The sequence below is a fragment of the Pseudochaenichthys georgianus genome, chromosome 11, assembly GCF_902827115.2.
Source record: "Pseudochaenichthys georgianus chromosome 11, fPseGeo1.2, whole genome shotgun sequence".
In the NCBI taxonomy this organism is placed as follows: Eukaryota; Metazoa; Chordata; class Actinopteri; order Perciformes; family Channichthyidae; genus Pseudochaenichthys; species Pseudochaenichthys georgianus.
Genome location: NC_047513.1, coordinates 412107 through 434543, shown reverse-complemented (window position 1 = coordinate 434543; position 22437 = coordinate 412107). Strand labels below are relative to the sequence as shown.

At 40.5% G+C, this 22437-nt stretch overlaps 1 protein-coding gene across 1 annotated transcript; it reads left to right on the top strand.

Annotated features, from left to right (window-relative positions):
- Positions 1–421: 421 nt before the first annotated feature.
- Positions 422–22229, top strand: ccn2b (cellular communication network factor 2b). The gene is made up of 5 exons (XM_034094930.2): positions 422–475; positions 3234–3453; positions 13833–14084; positions 19441–19691; positions 20813–22229. Exons 1-5 carry the CDS (start codon positions 422–424, stop codon positions 21116–21118), a joined length of 1083 nt encoding a protein of 360 aa, XP_033950821.1. The 3' UTR covers positions 21119–22229.
- The last annotated feature ends 208 nt before the right edge of the window (positions 22230–22437 follow it).

The following is a 22437-nucleotide window of genomic DNA, read 5'->3' as shown; positions in this document are numbered from 1 at the left end:
AGGCCCTGCAGTGGAAATGTGCCATATGTGTGCACGTGCCTGTTGGTAAGTAGTTAACTTGTGAACGTTAGATAGTTGTCATAAAAGTTGTCACAAGAATTCAATGTCGTGGCTTGCAATGTCAATGCTACAATCAACAATTTTGTCAGAGGAGACATGAGCAGACGGTAGAACCTTTTTTCTTTACCTTAACCTTAATTCTGTCAGTTTGTTATTGGGTCTTACCAAGTCTCGCTTGGAATATTTTCACCTCTCACAGCACAGTGGCACGGCTCTGGTTTCTCCGGCTACACCCACAGGGCTGGTATTTAAGTCCGGTCCTCCTCCCAGTCTTCATCAGTCTGCAGCACGGAGAATAACACGAGTGAGCCTCCCGCCTCAGGAACCACACTGCTGAGTGGACTGCAGCCTGCACAGAAACATGCATGTGAAATCTTCAGACACATTCTATGTTCTCCTGCTTATTATCTCATCGGTAAGTTTAATTTTAAGAATCACATTTTCTCTGATGAAATAAAACGTGATTTGGGGATGGACTTATACTGTATCTAGATGAAGGTGTTGTGCTGTGAACATGTGCAAAGAAATGGGCATTTAAGTACGCATGTGAATCTTTAGTGTGTAGTCATTCATCTTAAAGAGCCAAACTTGTGATAATAGAGTTCAGGATTGTTGCATTTGGTAACAATGTAGAGAACTTCTGTCAGTTCTTGCACCACAATACTCAGAAGTATTTTTCCTCATTATTTCCCATCTGTTGCTCTCATGTTTTCTTCCTTAAACCTGCTGCCTCTATGCTATGAATGCACTTATTGTAAGTGGCTTTTGATAAAAGCGTCAGCTAAATGAAATGTAACCCTGGGCTGGTGCTGAACAGTGGACGGAAACAAAACATGGAAAATATTTGCTGGCCCATTTGCTCTCAGTCTGCTGTCGCCATCCTGTGGCATTCTGTGCAGCCATATACCAGACCAAAACAATAGGAGCCTCTGCTCTATGTAAAGTGCATTCTCACTTGACCTCTCACATTGTCTTTGGCAAATTGATATTTTCATACTCATGTAATTGTGTTATAGTATATTTATGAGGCATTGCAGTAAACATGTTTGTTTGCCATGTCTTCGGTAGGCCACTGCAGTTATTTTAGCTGATAATCTGTTTTCCTTATGTTTGCTTTATGTTCTTTTTCTTGTGTGGGCAGAACTTCATTTGTCCCAAAAACCTCAAGTACACCAATTTCTTGACACACATGTCCAATTTTAAGATGAACACGTCCTCATTTCTGATAGAAAGAACGTTTTTCATTTGCTTGCTCAAGTAGTTATAGTCATCTAAATGTGTACAGCTGGGGGGAAACATGAGAAAGTGCCGCTTGTTCTCCCAAAATAAGGTTCAAAATAAGAGGGTTGCAGCAGGAAATCACAGCATGTACTGTATACTATTGGTCGCTTGGGAACAACACAACAAACGTGAAGACAGCCATAAATAACCTTGGTACGGCTCTATAAATTGCTATGCTATGTGTTAACAAATAGTTACATGTTTGCCAATCCACATGCACACTAAATGATCATTGATTAAGTATACTATCTGGCACTTTAGCACTTCAGCAAATGCACCTCTATGTTCTAGTGCTGCTAGATTATGACACAAATCATAATAAGGATATCTGTTTATTCCTGAGACCACAATTACTCAACACAATCATCTATTTAGAAAACGCAAATGTATACAATTCAAAGTTAAATGCCCATTCCGGTGCACATTGAGTGCAAAATGAAAAGGCTAGATCTCTTTTGTTTGCTCTAGCAAACAATTGAATCATTAACACATTAATTGTTTTGATGTGAACGGTGATGGCGCTGCCATGGATCCCTACAAAGGGATCCCTAGCCCTACTGTGTCCTTTTGTTGTTTGCTGCTTGACTTGAGGTTTACAGTGGGTTTATTAGTGCTCATTTAACTTTCTCATTCTGTTTGAGAGGGCTGAGTGGGAACTAAAAACAATGAGGTTGAAGGCTGTAAAACTCAAACAATCAGAATCAGAATACCTTTATTAGTCCCACGGAGGGGACATTTGCGTAGTTACAGCCGGAAAAAGAGCCACAGACAGCTTAATGTTACTTATGTTAAATATGTGACATGCATACAAAAAAAGTACTAAGTTATGATATAATAATAAATATAATAAAAAATAAAAAGTTACATAATTAAAAAAAATATACATCCTGTAACAGTTCTTAGGATTTAGCAGCCAGGTATATATTACACAGTTATTAGCAGCATCTATATATATTGCACATCTAGCACATAGTTTGTTGGTATTTAGCAGCAAGGGGTGATATAGTCTGTGTTGTGGTGTGTGTGTGTGTGTGTGTGTGTGTGTGTGTGTGTGTGTGTGTGTGTGTGTGTGTGTGTGTGTGTGTGTGTGTGTGTGTGTGTGTGTGTGTGTGTGTGTGTGTGTGTGTGTGTGTGTGTGTGTGTGTGTGTGTGTGTGTGTGTGTGTGTGGGGTGTCAACTAGGGGCTGAGACGCTCAGGTCAATGCTGTTCCTACTGCTACTTGTTTAATGTGATTTTTTCATCTATGGTTAAGTTAAATATGACCATACAACTCCCCTATTTAAGTAGCGCAATCTTTTTAATTTATCTGAAAACAGCGCTGGTGTTGCACAAACTGTTCCATAACGAAATGCCTCATAACGTCCAAACACACTTCCCAATTAAGGTCTGAAGTGACCAACTACCCAAACCAACACTTTGTGTAGAAAGCAACAACCATTAATCCCACAGTTCAATGATGATCAGTGTTTAAATATCCACTGAATCCACATCTCTCATGTATTATTTCTCAATAATGGTTCAACAAATTACACAATTGATGTAAACCACCAATTCAAATGTTGACTTTATAAGTTCAGTTAACCAAAATATATGTATTTCTAGAACATAAACAGTCGTTTTGGTTATTAAAACAGAAAATATATATATTTTCTGTTATAATTTATTTGGTATTGTTTCATTATTTTAGCCCCTGTATATGACCTTGTTACATACTTAACTTTAGGGAATGTATAAACAGTAGGCCTATGTATTATTTAAAAATATATATTATATATATATATAGGGATTTTTATTAAAAGCCATGCGTTCAGCTCTCGTGTGTGTGTGTGTGTGTGTGTGTGTGTGTGTGTGTGTGTGTGTGTGTGTGTGTGTGTGTGTGTGTGTGTGTCAGACAGTGGCCCAGGACTGTTCCCAGCCCTGTTCCTGCCCTGTTCCTGCCCCCCCACCCTGCACGCTGGGCAGCAGCCTGGTGCTGGACGGCTGTGGCTGCTGTAAGGTGTGTGCCCGGCAGCTGGGGGACCCCTGCTCCCTGCTGGAGCCCTGCGACCACCACAAGCAGCTCTACTGCGACTACAGCCAGCTCAGCGACTCTGACACCGGCATCTGCATGGGTAACTCTATAACAACAGTGTTGATGTGTCTCCCTCTGGTGCTAATACTCAGCTATGGTTTTCTCTTGTCAGGACATTGTATATATTATCATTTAAAAAATAATGTTTTATTTTTTACTTTTGGGGATTACCTTAATATCAAATACAATGCAAATAAATAAAAGAGAAAGATGTTTTTTTACTGAAGTGTATTATGTAAAACAGCGGTTCTCAAACTGTGGTCCGCGGACCACTGGTCGGATCGGACATTTATGAGAGAAAGTCTCTAATGTCCGAGTGCAAGTGAATGCACCACAAGACACGAGCCTTGTAACCCCTCCCCCGGCCCTGGTGCGAGCGTGGAAATATGATTGGCGGCGATTTCATTTGAACAGGACGGAGCAAAAGGAGAAGCATCCGGACCCAAGTACTGTAGACGGAAGGAACGAGGTATTTGCAGTCTACAATGACAGAGAAGAGACCGTCAAGTTTGGCTGCACTCAGTATTGAATCAAAACGCACTAAAGCTTTGGATCTTAATCAGTTTGTGAGGCGTTTTGCTGAACAACATGGTAATCGCCGCATCATAACAGTGATTGACAGCTGATAGGAATAATACGATTGTTAATATTATCATATTAATTCAGACAAACATCGATGAGACAGTTAATTAATGTACTTACAATATTGATTGATATGACTGCGATTAAATCAGCATATAGTTCTGCCAGGGGATGCCATCCAACTTTGGGAATTTGTTTTGAGATTTAAATTGAGAGAGAGAGAGAGAGAGAGAGAGAGAGAGATTTTTTTTTACAAATACTTGTTACCACAAGTTCTTAATAAAACTGACACGGTTGGACTCGGTATTAGTTTAAAATAAAAATATATATTTTATGGAAAATTAGCAATATATAGATATATTCATAAAAGATAATAAATTATAATTGTAAAAAAAGTAATGTTATTTGTTTTTCATAATAAAAAAATACTTTCTCATCTTACGGTATATGCTGAATTGGCCTAACAAGAAACCACTGGCCTAACTTGCTCATCTGTGTGCAACTTCGGGCTGAATGCCATGCATTAAAGCTGCTTTATGATTTATTATCACTCTTTCACTCTGAGAATCATAAGCAGTGTTGGGCAAGTTACTTCCAAAATGTAATATATTACATATTACTTATTACTCTCTTTTGAAAGTAATAAGTTACATTACAAAATTACTGTCTCTGAAATGTAATGAGTTACACTACTTTAGTTACTTTTCTAGTTACTTTCACCAAAATAACCGCAAAAGAATGGCTAGGTATTTTAAATGCTAAAATGTAGTTTAGTGCAGCTCATTATACTTCCAGTGAAGGGCGATGTGGAATAGCATAACAACTGTGTAGGCCCTTAAGGCTACTAACAACTTGTATTACACGGGTTAGTTGAATACTCGATTCTGATTGTAAATTCTTAACATGTGACACGTTGTTAATACAGTAGTACAGACCACTGTCAAGGACTATAATGAAGGTTGCTAAGGAGGATCCAGAAAGAGAAAGGAAAAGAGGTTAAAAGACGGAGCGCTGGACGTCAGATAAATCACCAGAAGAAGGCAGACAGGAAGTAAACACTAACAGGACAGGGAATGGGCTCTGTAGTGTGTTTAGCATATACAGGCCCGGTTCCAGAACAACATGACTCAGGGTGCCTCTGAGGTTACAGGGGGCGCAGCAGTAGCAGGTTTACATGAGCAGTAGTGGCCGGCAACAGCAATGAGAAATAGCATTGACGGTCCCAATGAACAGATTATGGCCTTTGTTATGTTTTGAAACCAAGCAAGTGAGAACATTTCAAGTGAGTTAAAAGTGCAATCCTGAAATATCTCATTTAGTCCAAAGTGGACTGTGGCAAAGAAAAGCACAACAGCTTCAAAGCTGTACTGATAAAACAAATGAGAACATTTTGTAAATCAAGGCAAATATTATTTGAACCAGCTCATGGTTTGAAATGGCAAACATTGAAAAGCAAAAGTATTATTAAAACCATGTACTAAACATCACCTTGGTCCCATCATATACTCTGGGAAGAGAATATTTACTGTGCTTGAAAACTGGTATCACCTCATGTGAGGTGACTTTGTGACCTGGAGAACATTTCAGCTGCAACATCAGCTCGTTGATAAGCTTGGGATATGAGATCTTTTTGTAGCCATTCGTGGTGAAGGCATCTGTGTTATTGTATGCATTATTTTTGACCCAACATTTCTACAGGCAGGCAGAATATGGCACTATTTTCACACATTCTAGCCCTTGTCTATTTGTATACCACGAGCTGCAAAATGACCACCTAACCCCACTGTGCAGGCGGGTACTTGTTTAGATCTACCTGGGCAGGCTCTGTTTTGCCGTGGTATCCTGGGTGGCACCTGTGGGCCGCAGAGGGGCGGCGGTGTTTGGGGCGACGAAGACTGCTGCTCCGGGGTTGAGGGCGGCGAGTCAGGCGGGAGTAAGCTAGTGTCCACAACGGAGGGTCACGTGATGTCCCCATCTGACCTGTTGCTACGGTCTGCAGTAGATGCAGTGTTGCTGGCGTTTAGTGATGGTTGCTTTAACCATTTTCGTATAAATGATTATCCACAGATGTGTGTCACTGCTGTGGAAGCACTTTGGAAATGATGCACGCGCAGCGGAGCAGGTCACGCGCACCTGACACAATTTGTTGTTAGTATTTTTCGCTCCGTTCTCTTTTTTGAATAGAGGGTGCATAACATTCAACTGCCCCGAAGATCCCGACGCGAGGCCTGAAGAGTAAACACCAGGTTTACTAATCTACCCGCACAATTTGTCTGGTGTCTGAATGTCTCGCTATGTTAGTACATTGTTAAAAAACAAAACACCATTTAATTTCGGGTTAAAATGTGTTGTTATATATATATAACTGCGTTACTGAGCATTGTAACGGGTAATATATTACCCACATTTCATTAGTAATGCGTTACATTACTTCGTTACAGCAAAAAGTAATATTTTACTGTAACTCCGTTACTTTTGTAACGCGTTACACCCAACACTGATCATAAAGCAGTACTAGATTTAGTAATATTACCACGAATCTAGCCATTTATTTACCATATTTTATTGGAAAACATCTCTGAAACTCTGAAAAAGTCGTATTGCTAGTTTACCGTAAAAGGCCAAATCGACCGATTGGTTGAGCATATTTAAAAAAAAATAATTACACCCTTGTTAAAAGTTTTTTTGTGCATCAAGTTATCTAATTATGTTCAGTCAGTGCTGACACTAAAATATGTCAAAAAGGATATGGTTACCTTACAAAAGTTGACCAAAAAGAGTGATTTCGTCAGCAGTGATTTTTAGCATGCCAACTTTCTCAGTTGAATCTAGCTGAAGGGCATTCTGTTCGAACCACAGTGACATCTAGAGGTTGTTTTGTGCATAAAATGTCAACCAAATGGTAGAGCTGGTTGAATCAGATGGAGTAAAACGTTTTAATTTATATTCTATAAGATATCTAGACACAAAAGGAGCTCTACCAAATAGTGGCGCTGGCTGTTAAAGGGTTACAAATATTCTTCATTTGCAGTATTTTATTTTAAAAGTGTACAGAAAGACTGCATCAATTATATGCTATATATATATATATATATATATATATATATATATAATATGAATATTTGTATTAACTTCAACCAAAGTCAATTTAAATAGTGGGCAAAAATGGGTTAATTGCCATGGATGTGGTGTTTGATATAGTTTACGTTCCATTTCAACTATTTTAGGCAGACAAACGTCTATTGACTAAACGCTTTTTAATAATTTACTATTAAGAAAGGTTTTTGTGAGAAATCATTTCAAAAGTAAACTTTTTTTTCCTTTTGTATTTCAATTTCAAATGTGTGCACCAAACATTATTAATTTATACATTTTTATCAATTGTTTAAAATTATGATTCCATTTATTTTATTGTATTTCCTTGAGGCTGTGGAAGATATCCAGCATGTAGTTCAACATGTAAATGTTCTAATCAGGGTTCATACACTTTTTCACCAATGCTTCTCCATGACTTCTCCATGACCTTTACCTAATTTTCCATGACCAAAAACATTACTCTGTCACAGCGGTACCACTGAAAATGGTTTATTTTAACATGGAACAGGAAAATTAGGTCTGCATATGAAACATGTTTTTACATACAAATTGAATTATGGATTATAAATGAAATAATTTTTTTAAAGAGATGTTAAAAACCTATGGATTAACCGATTCAGCCGCGTTTTTTCTCGTTTTAATGCCATTGAACACGTCTTTTGATTGACAGCTACGTTGTGGCACCTGGTGGTATCCACGCACCAGGTCTACCTTGGAAAACACCCCCGTACCGGCCAGATGCGCCGAAAAGTCCTGAATGTGCGGCACCGGATAGCGGTCAGGCGTAGTGGCGTCGTTGAGTCGGCGGTAATCCCCGCCGTTCAGTTTGGGGACGACGTGCAGGGGGGAAGTCCAAGGACTGTCGGAGCGGCGGACAATGCCCAGGCGCTCCATGGTTGCGAACTCCGCCCTCGCTACAGCCAGCTTAGAAGGGTTCAACCGCCGTGCCCTGGCATAGACAGGAGGCCCCTCGGTAGTGACGTGGTGCTCCACGCCATGCTTAGTGGTAAGCGCAGAGAAGGTGGGCAGCGACAGGTCTGGCCAACAGTCTGAGAAACGTGTCTGCCCCCGACAGCGAGCTCGTCATACGCTGCGCTGCCACGTGTGCACACGAGGGAAGAAAACGTCAAGGCATCAACCTAACGCCTATTCTTAACGTCCACTAAGAGTCCATGAGCACACAAAGAATCCGCTCCGAGGAGGGGAAAAGAAATGTCCGCATGTCACAAAATCCCAGCTGAAACGCTGTCCTCCGATGCACAAACACATAGGCCTAACGCCGTATGTGCGAATGGGACCGCCGTTAGCCGTCGTCAATCGCGGTCCGTGCCCACCCCGGGTGACGTCTTCCCTCAACGCTGGAACTACGCTCCGTTGAACGCCCATGTCACACAGAAACAGGCTCCCCGAAACGCTGTCGCTGACGAAGAGGAGCCTGCACGTGCCGCCAACGCTCAGGGCCACTACTGAGCGCCGGCCCCTCCGTTTCCCGGGGGTTTGTAGCGGCACGGAGCGATGCATTTATTTGCCATTGTCCCGAAACGTGCGTGGTAAAAGCGCTCTCCGGTGTCTCCACGCCGGCTCGATACAGCCGTGTCCTGCCTCCGCCACGCTTTCTTGACTGCAGATGGGCTGCTGAGCGTCGCGGCTAACGTCTCTGCACCGGGCTGTTGTGTAGCCAAGAAAAAACGATCCGCTTCCTCAGCCAAGGCACGGGGCTCCGTGACAGGCGTGTTGGCCAGCGCCGCCTGGACCCGGGGAGGCAAGTGACGCAGGAAAATCTCGGTGAATAAAATCCGGGAATCTCCCCCCCCCTAGCAGATTTAGCATTTTCTCCATTAGCTGGGATGGCTTGCTGTCTCCTAGGCCTTGCATGTCAAGTATCTGGCGGGCCCTCTCCTTAGCAAATAAGCTAAATGTCTTAAGGAGAAGGGCCTTAATTGCCTCATATTTGCCATGGTGTGTGGGAGCTGTGATAAATCCCACCAACCTGGACGACGTGGAGCTTCCCAGCGCTGCTACCACATGGTAGTATTTCAGGTCCCCTTCACAGACCTGTCTGCAGGCGAAGTGCCTCCGCGGCGTGCTCCCAGAATTCCGGCAGCTTTATGAAAACATCGCGTTCAGCCATGCTCGTTAATTTTCCGGAAACTTTCTCGGAAAAGTCAGGGTCACCAGTGCAGTGCCGTGAAAAGAGAGTCGGAGGCGGTGTATTAAGAATGGAGTTCCAATCTTTATTATCCATTAATATCAGAGAGGTTAACACATGAACTGCTCTGCCTGACGAGCTAGCAGGAATGGCAGCTAAAGCTACAGGTGTTCCCCACTAAAGGGTCCGTGTGGCAACAGAATAAGCAAGGTGAATTATGGTCCCACATGGTGTCACCACAATATAAAATAAGAATGAAATGAAATCCTTCCAATCCTTCCTTCTAAAAAACACAGTTTGAAAGAGGAGTGATTAGTCAAATATGTATAAATAAAAAGAAAGAATGCAGACTAGGTAAGATAAAGATAGGAGAGGAGTTTATCAATGATGTGTTATTGGTTGTGAGCATATTCTATTGTTTTTTTTATTATTGAAATATATACAGTTCTGTTTCATATGAGTGTTGAGAGCTGTATCCATACATTTCTTAATGTTGTCCTCAAAGTGCACCAGATTGATGCTTTCAACTTCAATTTAAAGAAAAAAAAAAATCTTCCCGGGGTGCATGCCCCCGGACCCCCCTAGAGGATGTGAGGTCATCACAAATAAAAACAGTTTCACATGGATAGGATACTAGATAAGTGTGCACACTCATTATATACATTTTTCTTGGACTTCCCTCATATATTTGTAGAAAGGCAGGAAATGGAATTAAATTGAGAAAATGTTTCATTGAGGAGGACCCCCTGTTTTGTGTCCCCCCCACTTCTCAAACCAAAGTTACACCCTTGACTTTAGGTTAAGGTCTTCTTTTAAATAAGAAAAAAGCTTTGGGTGTATCTATCTACAGATAAATATTATGCCTGACAAAGTACTTAACGTCTAATATATTGCATGTTTTTTTTTGGAACTTGACAATTAACTTTCCTGCAATGTTAACTATGTTGAAGCACTTATTTTAACCGATATTATACATATTTATTATACTCTTATAAGATGTACGTAGATAGAATAAGAAATGTGCAGAATATGACACACACATTGATAGATGTCTTGTTGAGGAACCTATGACCCAAGTTTGTCATCATTGCATAACTACACCGTAGTTGTGTATATGATATGTCAATAAACCTTTGAAAATCTTGAAAGGGATGTGCAAAATAGCCATTATATATAGTTTTTAATGAACGATTAGAGAATAACCAGTAATGAATATACTTTATAGAGATCTGCAGATAAATGTTTAGTCTTCTCAAGCACCAACTACCAAATACCTCGCCTGATTGTTGGCACTTGACAATCACCTTCCCTGAATTTTACTCAGGTGTAACCAAGCGGCAAACTCTGGGGAACAGCTGGGAAGCCAATACGGAAGTACCACACACTGCAGTTCTTACATGGGCCGCTAGGGACTGGCTGCAGAAAGGAGCAATTTCCATAGACCCCCATGTTAAAATGCCCAACTTTACAGCAGAAAAAAAACATGTTTCTACCCATGGATGCAATAAATATTATTATCAATATAGTTAGATTCCACCTTCATGATTATGAATCTGTGAGTGAATTGTTTTCTAACACAACCCTTTTATTTATATTAGGTCTTAAAGTTTTTGCATAAATTAGGGCGTGGTCACGTTGATGGACACGTACATGCCTCACTGTCAGCTAACAGCAACTTGTCCACTCTGCTAGGCTACAACCATAGAGGCTACAACGTTAGTTCATAGTACTGTACTTGACCCTTTAGCTTTGGCCGTGTTCGTGGTGATTGTGCCTTTTAGGGAATATTGTTACAAATACCAGACAATTAAAATGTTGTGCTGTGCGCTTGAATGTACTAACAGAACTTCCAAGAAGTCTAAAATGATAATATTATACATGTTAACCCGTTCGCAGGTGTTTGTGTGCTTGGTAGCTTAGCTTGTTACTTATTAGCCAGCTAAGGACGTAACCCTTTATGCATACATATACATTTTAGTTTATGATTCAGCCTTGGGTAAGACTTTTATAGTCTATGGCTATGACGCCCATAATGCTAAACGGGAGCAAATGTTAATAGGGGACCCAATTATCCCAGTGGTGGCCGCCGGAGCTAACGGAGCAGCAGGGGGCTAGCTCCAGCCGGCGTCCCGGAGCTAGCCCACTGCGGCTCCGTTAGGTCCGGGCGGTGGAGTCCGTCTTTTCTCAACGTGTGAATGACAAGCATTAAGAATAACAAAATATAGCTAATTCTCTTGCAGATTGTCTCATTTGATTATGAATGTAACGTTTATATAGGGGAACGACACTGTTAGCAGTAACTTGGTATGCATGAATTTCATGTTAGCTTAGCTTCTTAGCCTGAGCTAGCTCTGTTTACTTCCAGTTCGGAGGCAGCAGGTCCCGCCTCGGCTCCGCCTCTTTGCCCTTATTTGGAGCAGGCGGGATTAGACTCTGACGTCACAGTCGAGCCGTTAGTGGCCGACTCCGCCTACTAAGGGCTTCACGGCAACTCTGCAGAATCCTATGGGTGACGTCACGGACACTACGTCCATTTATATATACAGTCTATGGGTGTAACTAAAGTCTGATGTAAGGGTTGTTTATATTTCACATCATTAATCCAAATCTGTAAAGTAACTAAAATAAATGTAGTGGAGCAAAAATACCAGGTTAACCTTAAAGAAAGCCCTCAGGATTATAAAAGACTCCCATCACCCCAGCCACAAACTGTTCTGTCTGCTGCCGTCTGGCAGGTGGTACCACAGCATCCGGACTAAAACCACCAGACTCAGGGACAGCTTCATCCCACAGGCCATAAGACTATTAAACACCTGATCTTTGAAACAACATCCATAACATTCATCTGGCTGCTACTTAGAAATTATTTGTCAGATATATCATATTCCAATCACTTACAGACTCTTATTGCACTATTTCACTTTTTACTATTTTACTTTTTTTCTTTTTGTATTTACTTGCACAATTTGTTTCTGTGTATCAGTTTTATTGTGTTGCACTGTTGGAGGAGCCTGTGACCTAAGGGAGGGGGGGGGGGGGGTAGGACACGTTCGATTCTTGTTTTGGATAGTGTGCCTACGATGGGATTCATTCCGTTTCAAAGTGCTGTGTAAACTTCGCACACTGCCACTCCAACATCCAATCACAGCGCTTGAGGACTGATCACAGGGTTTGTCAAGCTAAGCACATGCTGTAGTCCCAAACGATAGCTGAGGATTCTGGGTAGTGGAGTGTCTTCTGCCATCCAAAAACTCAGAAAAAATATTTGTTTCTCCGAATCGAAGGGGAAAAATACAAAAGCATTGCACACAATTTAAACAAATCAATGTTGTGTAATTAACAAGGATAATCTGGTGTTTTTGAGTAGTGCAGATATCACTGTAAAATCAATCGACAGTAAGGAGAATACTTACTTCCGGGTGTAAAATCCTCCGTTATCCAATGGGAATGGACCCTCACATTGCTCTTTGCGTCCGTAATACAATAAAGGGGACATGATCAAATAGGAATATAATTATCTTTTAAATAACGTCAACTAAAGGGAACAATCTATTTGACACAGCTGAAGCTCTGGCTTTCCTTAAAAACTAACTAATTTAATAAAAATCACAGTTGCATTACACACAATGCACTGTTTTTTGAGAACACAAATTCGTAACTAATGTAATTTTTACATTATGACGAAAAATAAAAATGATTATGAATACAAATAAAATAAAAGAAGCCTCCCGTGAGTTACTGCAAGCTATAAAGTCGATTTTAAAAACGTTTTATAGAATAAAAGCTCACTGCGGGACGTTGTAGAAATGCGTGTGTGCACCACGACAAAGCAGCCTCATTCACTTTACATTGGGGTTCTTTGCGTGGTGCCGAAACGTAAATGTAGCAAAGTGCCTGACTCCACCACGTACTGCGGTGTTAAGGAGTCACGCATTCTGGTGAGACCAGGTTGGAGGAATATGTTTCTCTGTTCACGTTCATAAAGCATAAAACATAAAACAACAGCATCAGAGCACGGTGCAGAGTCTCGAGATGAGTTTACAGTAGTCCCTCGTTCTTATTAAACATCCATGTTGTAGTCCGCTGTATAGAAAACTGTAGTTTCCATAGTTTCCCCACAGCAACAGACGCACATTTATGACGTCTGCTAGCGCATCATAAACACATCGGATAGTGAAAGTGCAGTCGGATTCTCTAAAGTGTTTTATTATTATTGATCAAGTGTTTCAAAGCTGGTAAAGGTGCAGCTAGTTTGAATGACTTTGTATAGCCTACTGCAGGGTAGCTTGTGAATTTACTCCAGGTGGAACTAAATTCAGATTTAAGACTTGGTTATATTTCATTCATATGAAATCATTCATCCAGATCTGTAAAGTATCTAAAGGTATTAAATAGAGGTAGTGGAGTGAAAGTACACCATTTACCTCTGAATTGTAGTGGAGTTGAAGTACAAAGCAGCATAAAATGGGAAAAGTATCTTAAATTGTACTTAAGTACAGTTCTTGAGTAAATGTAATTACTTCCCACCTATGCCTGTCCATACGTTAAAGCTGTATATTGTGTGGTATTTATCATTTGTTTTCTGTCTCCAGCTCAGGAGGGTCAGACATGTGACCTGGGGGGGGTGGTGTACCGCAGCGGGGAGTCCTTCGAGCCCAGCTGTAAACACCGCTGTGTGTGTATGAACGGAGAGATCGGCTGTGTGCCGCTGTGTGCCAGTGACTTCCTGCTGCCCTCCCCTGACTGCCCATACCCACAGCGCATACACATCCCCGGGAGGTGCTGTGAGGAGTGGGTGTGTGCGCAGACGCCGCCGGACCAACACTACCAGTCAGTGCTGGCCGGTCAGTCTCATCTTTGTAACATCAACTGCTCCTAGTTTTTATTTCTGTGGTATATCCGAGTTTCCTCTAGAAGATAAATCAGGTGCGAGTCAATCGCAGTTTTCCTCTGGGCACAATGGAGATCAGTCTGGGGCAAAATGGTGGAACAATATACCAAAAAGAGTACTAAATATATATAAATCATGTTAGACACAGAACGGTATATTATATATATATATATATATATAAATATATAAAAGGGAGTGACAGTATGTTGTATATTCTGATTCAGCTGCTAAACCCCCAAACCAGCTTAACTAGATGTAGGATCAGGTTCATACTTTTTAGGATATTTTGTGATTCTTATAATTACAAGTTGGTCGAGGTGTGTGCCAATTGAAACCAACATGCTTACAAATATTGTAAAGGTTATAGTACTACAACAAATCATAGTACAGTTGTTAGGAATCGTGGAAAAAGGTAGGACCCAAATGCAGACTACAAAAAACGGTCTTGAAACAAAAGCGAGCTTTATTTAAAAGCTGATTAACAAAACATGGCATAACTTGAAACGGTAACAGAAAACAACTACACAAAAACTGACCGTGAGAAACATGGAGGAAGACCGGAGAGACAACCAAGAAACATGACGTTAAGGGAGGACAAACAAACAATGAACCGACAGGGGAACACAGGAAGAGACAAGACTAAATACAGGGAGGAGTAATCACGAGACAAGAAACAGCCGGGCAGGGGAGGCAGAAACACGAGGGCAACAGGTGAACACAATTAGACAATCACCAGGGAAACTAATGACAGGATAACAAGACACAGGTGGGAACAGAACAGCAAAATAACACCCAAAACAAGACAGACTAAACTAAAAACGTGACATGACATTAGGATTGTGACAACAGTATGTCAACAAAGTCACACTATATTATTTCTTATAAATGTCATAATAGTATGTCATGAAAAATGTATTGTATGTCATAGAAAACAATCATAAAACATGTTATAAAATTGCACTTGACAATTATACCAGAGATTTTTGTTATTGATATTAGTGATGCCTTTCAAAATTCAGCGTTTTATTCTTGTATGCAATGTGGGATCAACTCTAGACCACAGGTTGTTTTTCTTTAAGTCAGTAACATTCACTACCCCCCACCCCCCAGTAGATGTTACCTGTGTAGGCTTTTTGTACTTTATTATCAATTTAAGTGATTTGGGGATTTTGACCCAGACAACATGGTTATTAACCATAGAATGTCATTAAATAGGTATAATCCCATGTTAAACCTCAAACCACAGCTAAAGACAGATCAACAGCATAAATCAATGTATATATTTACTAGGGCTGTCAAACGATTACAATTTTTAATCAGATTAATCACAGCTTAAAAATTCATTAATCATGATTAATCACCATTCGAACTATGTCCAAAATATGTCATTTATTTATGTATATTGTTGTGGGAATGGAAAGATAAATGAAAGAAGGCGGATATATCCATTTAACATACAGTATCTATGTTTATTATAACATTTTTCTGCGTGTCAAAATGAAAGACAACCCACACACACACCTATCAATCATCAAACCATGGGGTCTTAATTCATTACGTGTTGATTTCTATCAACGGGGGAGTACTTCAGGAAAGTCGATAGAGGGGTGGGGGCTAGTGGAGTACTTCGTGACCACAGAGTGTGAACGTTGTGATCAGCTGTTTTAGCGCAGTTCTCCAGTGAAGGGGGGAGTCTCCCTCCGCAGCCGGTTGGCGTAGTTTTGGCACAAGTCCGTTATACAGACCGACGTTAACAGCAGCCCTGTCTGTGCACACGGAGACCGACTCTGTCGTCCGGTGATCTAACCGCCTTCTGGAGCTTTACAAGTACATCGGTACGCAAATGCGCTTTGTGACACAAGTGACGGTACGCATTTCAGATTAGGCACATACCCTGCGTACCAGTTATGTGCACCCCTGTACTACAGCAAAAGTATTCTCCGTCGGGACTTCCTGCAACAACACCACGCCGTTATCAAAGATGTTCTATTGAGAAGACGATCACTACGTGACAAATGTTTTCAAAACCGTGGCTACTGAAATCAATCTTACTAACTGCTGTCTGTGCAATTTACTCCACGTGAGTTGGCAGACTTTATTTTGCTTACTTTAACATCATTTTTCCAACACACTCTCACTCCCTAAGCGTCCAATAGCGACGTTTGGTCAGTGTCCGTGTCGTCCAATTGTGACGCTCCTAGGCTCCTTCAGCGTCATAAAGGGACGCAAATAGCTTTCAACTGATTGCAATGTATTCCCATCTGCGTCGGGATTTGACGCTCATGGAAGCACGGCATTCGTTTATGTCGGCTGCCCTTAAAGGTAATGTGAGCGTCCATTCCCAGGAGTAAAGGATGGCAGAAGACACTACACTACCCAGAATCCCCAGCTATCGTTTGGACTACACCATGTGCTCTGTTTGACAAACCCCGTGATAGTCCTCAAGCTCTGTGATTGGAGAGTGTGCTCCGAGGGTTAAGCCGATTCTCGAACAGCACTTGAAATGGGATGGAACCACGGCAGACTGTCCAAAACTGGATTTGAACGGGTCCACCGCGTCCCCCCTCCCCCACCCCGTCCCCAGAACTACACATGCTGGCTATTCTGTTTCGCAACATGTTCTCTATGGCACGTCTCTACTGGGAGTTGTAGTTTTAAAAGACGTTTTCGTATTTCCCATAATAAGAAGTTGCCAGTATTAAACTGTGTACATCCCTGGAGGTTTAGGGGACAGGAAACACTCACATTTAAAACATATAATTTATAAATGGGTGAAAATTGCTTGTGCCCATTATGGGCAGTATTAATATATATACCCACATGCCAGCTAAGGTCAGAAGAGCTTTATTTAACAGCTGGTCTTATGTGTGTGACCCCTGTGATAACATTACATTACATTAATTGATAAGCCTGAAACATGCACTTGTCAAGGTTCAGAGGCACATTTTGCAAATATGGCAGTAGCCATCGATCAGCTTAAGATAAGATATACTTTATTGATCCCAAGTTGGAACATTTGCGTTACATCAGCATGTGTAACAGTTAAATATGCAGTTGTGTTTATTTGAAAATCATTTAGTATAATCACACAAATTCTGTGTTTTATATTCAACAATTCTGTGTTCTTTATTTATTGATTGTTCAATACCTGACAAGGCCTGAGATGAAATATCTACATACATCTTATAAGAGTATAATACATTATGTATAATATCAGTTAAAATAAGTGCTTCAACATAGTTAACATTGCTGGAGGTATGCACAAATATTGATAGATGTCTTGTAATGCACTATTGAGGAACCTGCAACCCAAGTTTTTCATTCAGTGCAGAACTACACCACAGTTGTAGGCCTATATGATATGTCAATACACCTTAGAAAATCTTTAAATCTTGAAAGGGATGTGCAAAATAGTCATTACATACAGTCTTTAATTAACTATTAGTAGAGAATAACGAGTAATGAATATACTTTATAGGGATCGTATTAATATCTAATAATAAAAATAATTAAATTCAATAACATGCTTTAACCACCAGGTGTCCCTTTATATCAGCTGTGCACCTTTATGGTTACAGCCTATCTACCAATTGGATCAAATATAAAAGTGAGCCGAATTAGTGTTGATACTGCAAGGAGACGTATTGTGTGAAAAGAAATGTAAGATGTTGTTTAATGGCTGATATATTTATGATCCACGTCACGTTTTCAGTTCCTCATGTTTGTCTTCTCATCAGGGCTCTATAAATACAGAACTACGGCAGATATGTAATATGTAATGCAGCCGAACCGTGTATTACAATGCCGTTATGTGATGACTTTCAAAGAGAAAAGCAAGCACACTCGGAATAAGGTATTATTATAATTTTTTTTAAATGTTTTCTGTCTTTTTCCGGTATTTGTTAATGACGATGTGCTGTGAGATGTGAGACTGGAATTGCACAGGGGAAAATAACGTAGGCTATCTTTAGATGCGGATTTTGTTAAACTAATATGTTTAGGCTGTGGACCAACACTATACATTGACGGGGAAGGGGGTAGCAATAAAGATAACACCATTAAACAGTTACACAACATAACAGAAATAATATCGATAGCAGCGTCCCTAGCAACCACCTTGGTAACAATGAAAACGTCGCGATTTCCTGAAGTAATCTTCGTAATAACTAGCAAACTAAAGATCATGTACATCCACTGCACACATAATCTGAAATAACAACTCATATTTCTCGCATCAAATGACATCAAAACACATTTTAATGGCCAAACTAACTTTAAAATAGGCATTTTATACCGAGAATAAAACGAATTTCGGCCATGTTTTCTTTTTCTGCAGGGAGAAATTTGAAGATCATGTGACATAGACGCCAGCCATCGGAATGCATGGTGAAAAAAACGGGGTTTGTCAAACAGAGCACATGGTGTAGTCCAAACGATAGCTGGGGATTCTGGGTAGTGTAGTGTCTTCTGCCATCCTTTACTCAGAAAAAATATTTGTTTCTCCGAATCGAAGGGGAAAAATACAAAAGCATTGCACACAATTTAAACCAATCAATGTTGTGTAATTAACAAGGATAATCTGGTGTTTTTTAGTCGATGAGTAATGCAGATATCACTGTAAAATCAATCGACAGTAAGAGGAATACTTACTTCCGGGTGTACAATTCTCCGTTATCCAATGGGAATGGACGCTCACATTGCCTTTAAGGGCAGCCGGCATAAACGAATGCCGTGCTTCCATGAGCGTCAAATCCCGACGCAGATGGGAATACATTGCAATCAGTTGAAAGCTATTTGCGTCCCTTTATGACGCTGAAGGAGCCTAGGAGCGTCACAATTGGACGACACGGACACTGACCAAACGTCGCTATTGGACGCTTAGGGAGTGAGAGTGTGTTGCATTTTTCATGGTGGGGCTAAGCCATTTCTTGGTATGGGTGTAGCCTACCCCAGCCATACCCTGGCGCTGCCACTAATGGCATGTATGGGGCGGGCCATTCTGCACATGCGTTAAATGCGTTAAATATTTTAACGCACTTAATTCAAAAAAATTAATTACCGCCGTTAACGCGATAATTTTGACAGCACTAATATTTACGTGTTAAAGCTACTTTATATGACTTTCTGGACCCACAACTATTGCATATGTTGTTCATCTTTTTCTCAATTTTTGGGATACATTCAACCCTGAAAATACACCCATGCCTCCTCATGAGCAGTCGTCTTTTTGAAAAAACAATAATACCAATCACCAATTTACTTTTTTAATCATTCTCCCCCACTTCTCCTTTATCACCCTTCTTCTTTAGGAGCCTCTCAGATTCTCCCTTTACCCTCTTCAGATCCACTCTTCAGGCAGGGGTTTCCAAATGGACCGCAGGCAGAGAGTCCAAGAGATAACTGTATAGTCCAGACTACAGAGTGGAGTGAGTGCTCGGCCACCTGTGACATGGGCGTCTCATCCCGCATAACCAATGACAACCAGCGATGTCAGCTGGAGAGGCAGAGCAGGATGTGCATGGTCCGGCCCTGCAACACCCAGCAGGGAAAAGAAATCAAGGTGTGTGTTTTCTTTCAATTAACAGTGGGGTTTGAGGATAAAAACATACTCCAGTAATAACTTCCAGTGAATAACCCTTATTAAGTTGATCTGACATTACATAACTGACCCAAACCTAGTGTCCACAGGCAGATGGCCAAGTGCCCTAAAAAATGGCACCATGAGCTTTTAGATTCGGTTAGTAATCTTTCACTATGCAGTTCTGTTAGGCTCCATTTACGGCTCAAAAGTAAAGGTTAGCTGTGCCTATATTTATGAAGGTATTATATCAGGGAGGCTCCGTATTCTGAACCAATTTCAGGTTGTTCATGGCTGAGTTCCAATTTATTTGCCCTGTCACAGCAGGACTCACAAACCAAATTATCACCTCCAGAAAGCGTTTGGCAGTCGGCTGCTGACTGTAGATTAAACGGACCGTTCTGATAATGTACGTTGAGTTATCGGAGTTAGAAAAATGGACAAACTCTGAAATCTAGGTCTTTAGTAGTAAATATCAGGATCTCAGTTTTGTAAAGAAATACAGTATACATATGTATACTGATGAATGTCTTTAAAACAATTCAAGAAGGTGCTTCTTTTTCTGCAAAGATCTGCCAGCAACAAAGTAAAAATTGACATCATGTCGATAAGATATCCCAAAAATATTCATAAAAAATCCAAAAGGACCAAGAACTGAACCTTGAGGTACTCCGTGGCACAAAATAGAAAATGTTGGATTAGGAGTTGCCAATACCTGAGAAGCACAGGGAGAGGGACCAGACAATACACAAGGAGGAAAACAAGACAGGGGAGAACCGAACAGCAAAATAAACCCAAACATACAAAACTACAAACGTGACATAACATGAGAATCGTGACTGGGATATCTCCATAGGATTTTGGAAAATAGCTCGAAATAAGGTCTGTTCAGCCGGATAATATCCACATGTCTACCCTATTTTTATAATTTTCTAATCATAAATCTATCGATCATAAATCTATCGATTAGAGGTTCGTTTTCCACTGACCTTATTTTGAGCTATTTGTGCAGCTTACCACTTACCACTCTATTAAGAAGTACTTTTACTCTGTGATGATGCTAATGTATGACATTGAGATCTGATTATGTGTCCGTCCCACAGAAGGGGAAGAAATGCATCCGGACACCAAAGGCCCAGCATGGGTTTCGCTTCAAGCTGTCGGGCTGCTCCAGCACCAGGGTGTACAAACAAAAGTTCTGTGGTGTCTGCACAGACAATCGCTGCTGCACGCCACACACCACCATCACAGCCGAGGTGGAGTTCGAGTGTACAGAGGGAGAAACGTTCACCAAAAAGATGATGTTTATTAAGACCTGCTCCTGCCATCATGAATGTCCACAAGATAACGACATCTTCCTGGCGTCCAACACTCGGAGTATGATTGGAGACTATGATAACGATATGTGATTACGCACACACTCATTCAGACATATAGGTCAGGACTGCACCATTATAACACCCGACTGGACCTTACAACTATACCTATGCCAAGCCTTCTGTGTAATCCAGCCTTAAGGTAATGGGTCAGTAAAAATAAGATAACATTTTCTTCTTTCACCTTTGTTTAGTTGAAGTGCAGCTCTTGAGTTGTATATTTTTTTGTTTTTGTTTCACGGTTATGCCACGAGCTCACAAGACAGTTTTGGGTACGACAACGTGGGGATAACAGTACCTTACATTAAAGGTACACAATTTCAGAGGACAAAAAAATGTAAGATTTCAGATGCTACAAATTAGCTTTTTCTCTGCTTCAATACATATAGTAATCATCATAGAGCAGTGGATGATGATGTATCAAGCGTTTGCGTTGGTACTCCAGAATCAAAGAAAAGCTCAGGACAAATATAAATATTTGCTACAAAATCATCTAGTCTCAAAGCTCCACCTTCTAGTTTCACATGAAACATTGTTGGATTTTGGCAAAATCCTTCCACATCTGTTCAAAAATGCAATTTTGCAAGGGGTTGTGGACAGTTGGACAAACATGATCTGATGCTAGAGAACATCTTTGAACAGAGACTGGGGTTTACTATTTCCGAACATCACAACCATCTGTTATCATGTGACCTCAGTTTCACACCTAGATCGCTGAGCTCGTTAGGTAAATTGACCTTTTAGCTGACATTATTCTGCCTTTTCAATATATCAAAATGAATTGACATTCCTAAAGATAAATGTGATTTTGTTACTAAGAACAGACCAGGATAATGCAGCCGTGTTGTTTGGCATTCTACTGCATATAATGTGCAGACATGTCTGCAGGAATAGATATTTAAATATGAAACGAGAGCCAAGAGCTTGATTTTCTTGATTGTGTCTGTAAACTTTAGATAATGCCTTTTTAAAAGTATTTTATCAAGTCCAAAGTTGTTCACCATCTTAAAGGAGACATGTCATGGCCATTTCTACTGATCATAATTCCATTGTTGAGGTAGACTAGACTAGAATAGATTTATATTGTGCAATCTTCCAAACTCACATTGGTTTCTCATACAGCATCTCTGTCAGTGGCGAGCCGTCAGGGCCCTCTAGGAAGATATTCTAAAAAATAATATTAGAAAACATTAAACAAAAATAATGATTTTTTTAAATATTATTTTTTATATTTTTTTGTTGTTGCATTTTTCATTAGTTTTACCAAAATAACTTGATTTAATTGTATTTAAAATAATATTTCCAAAGAAATAAATCCTTCGAATCTGCCTGTTCAGTTTCTGTTGGAATGT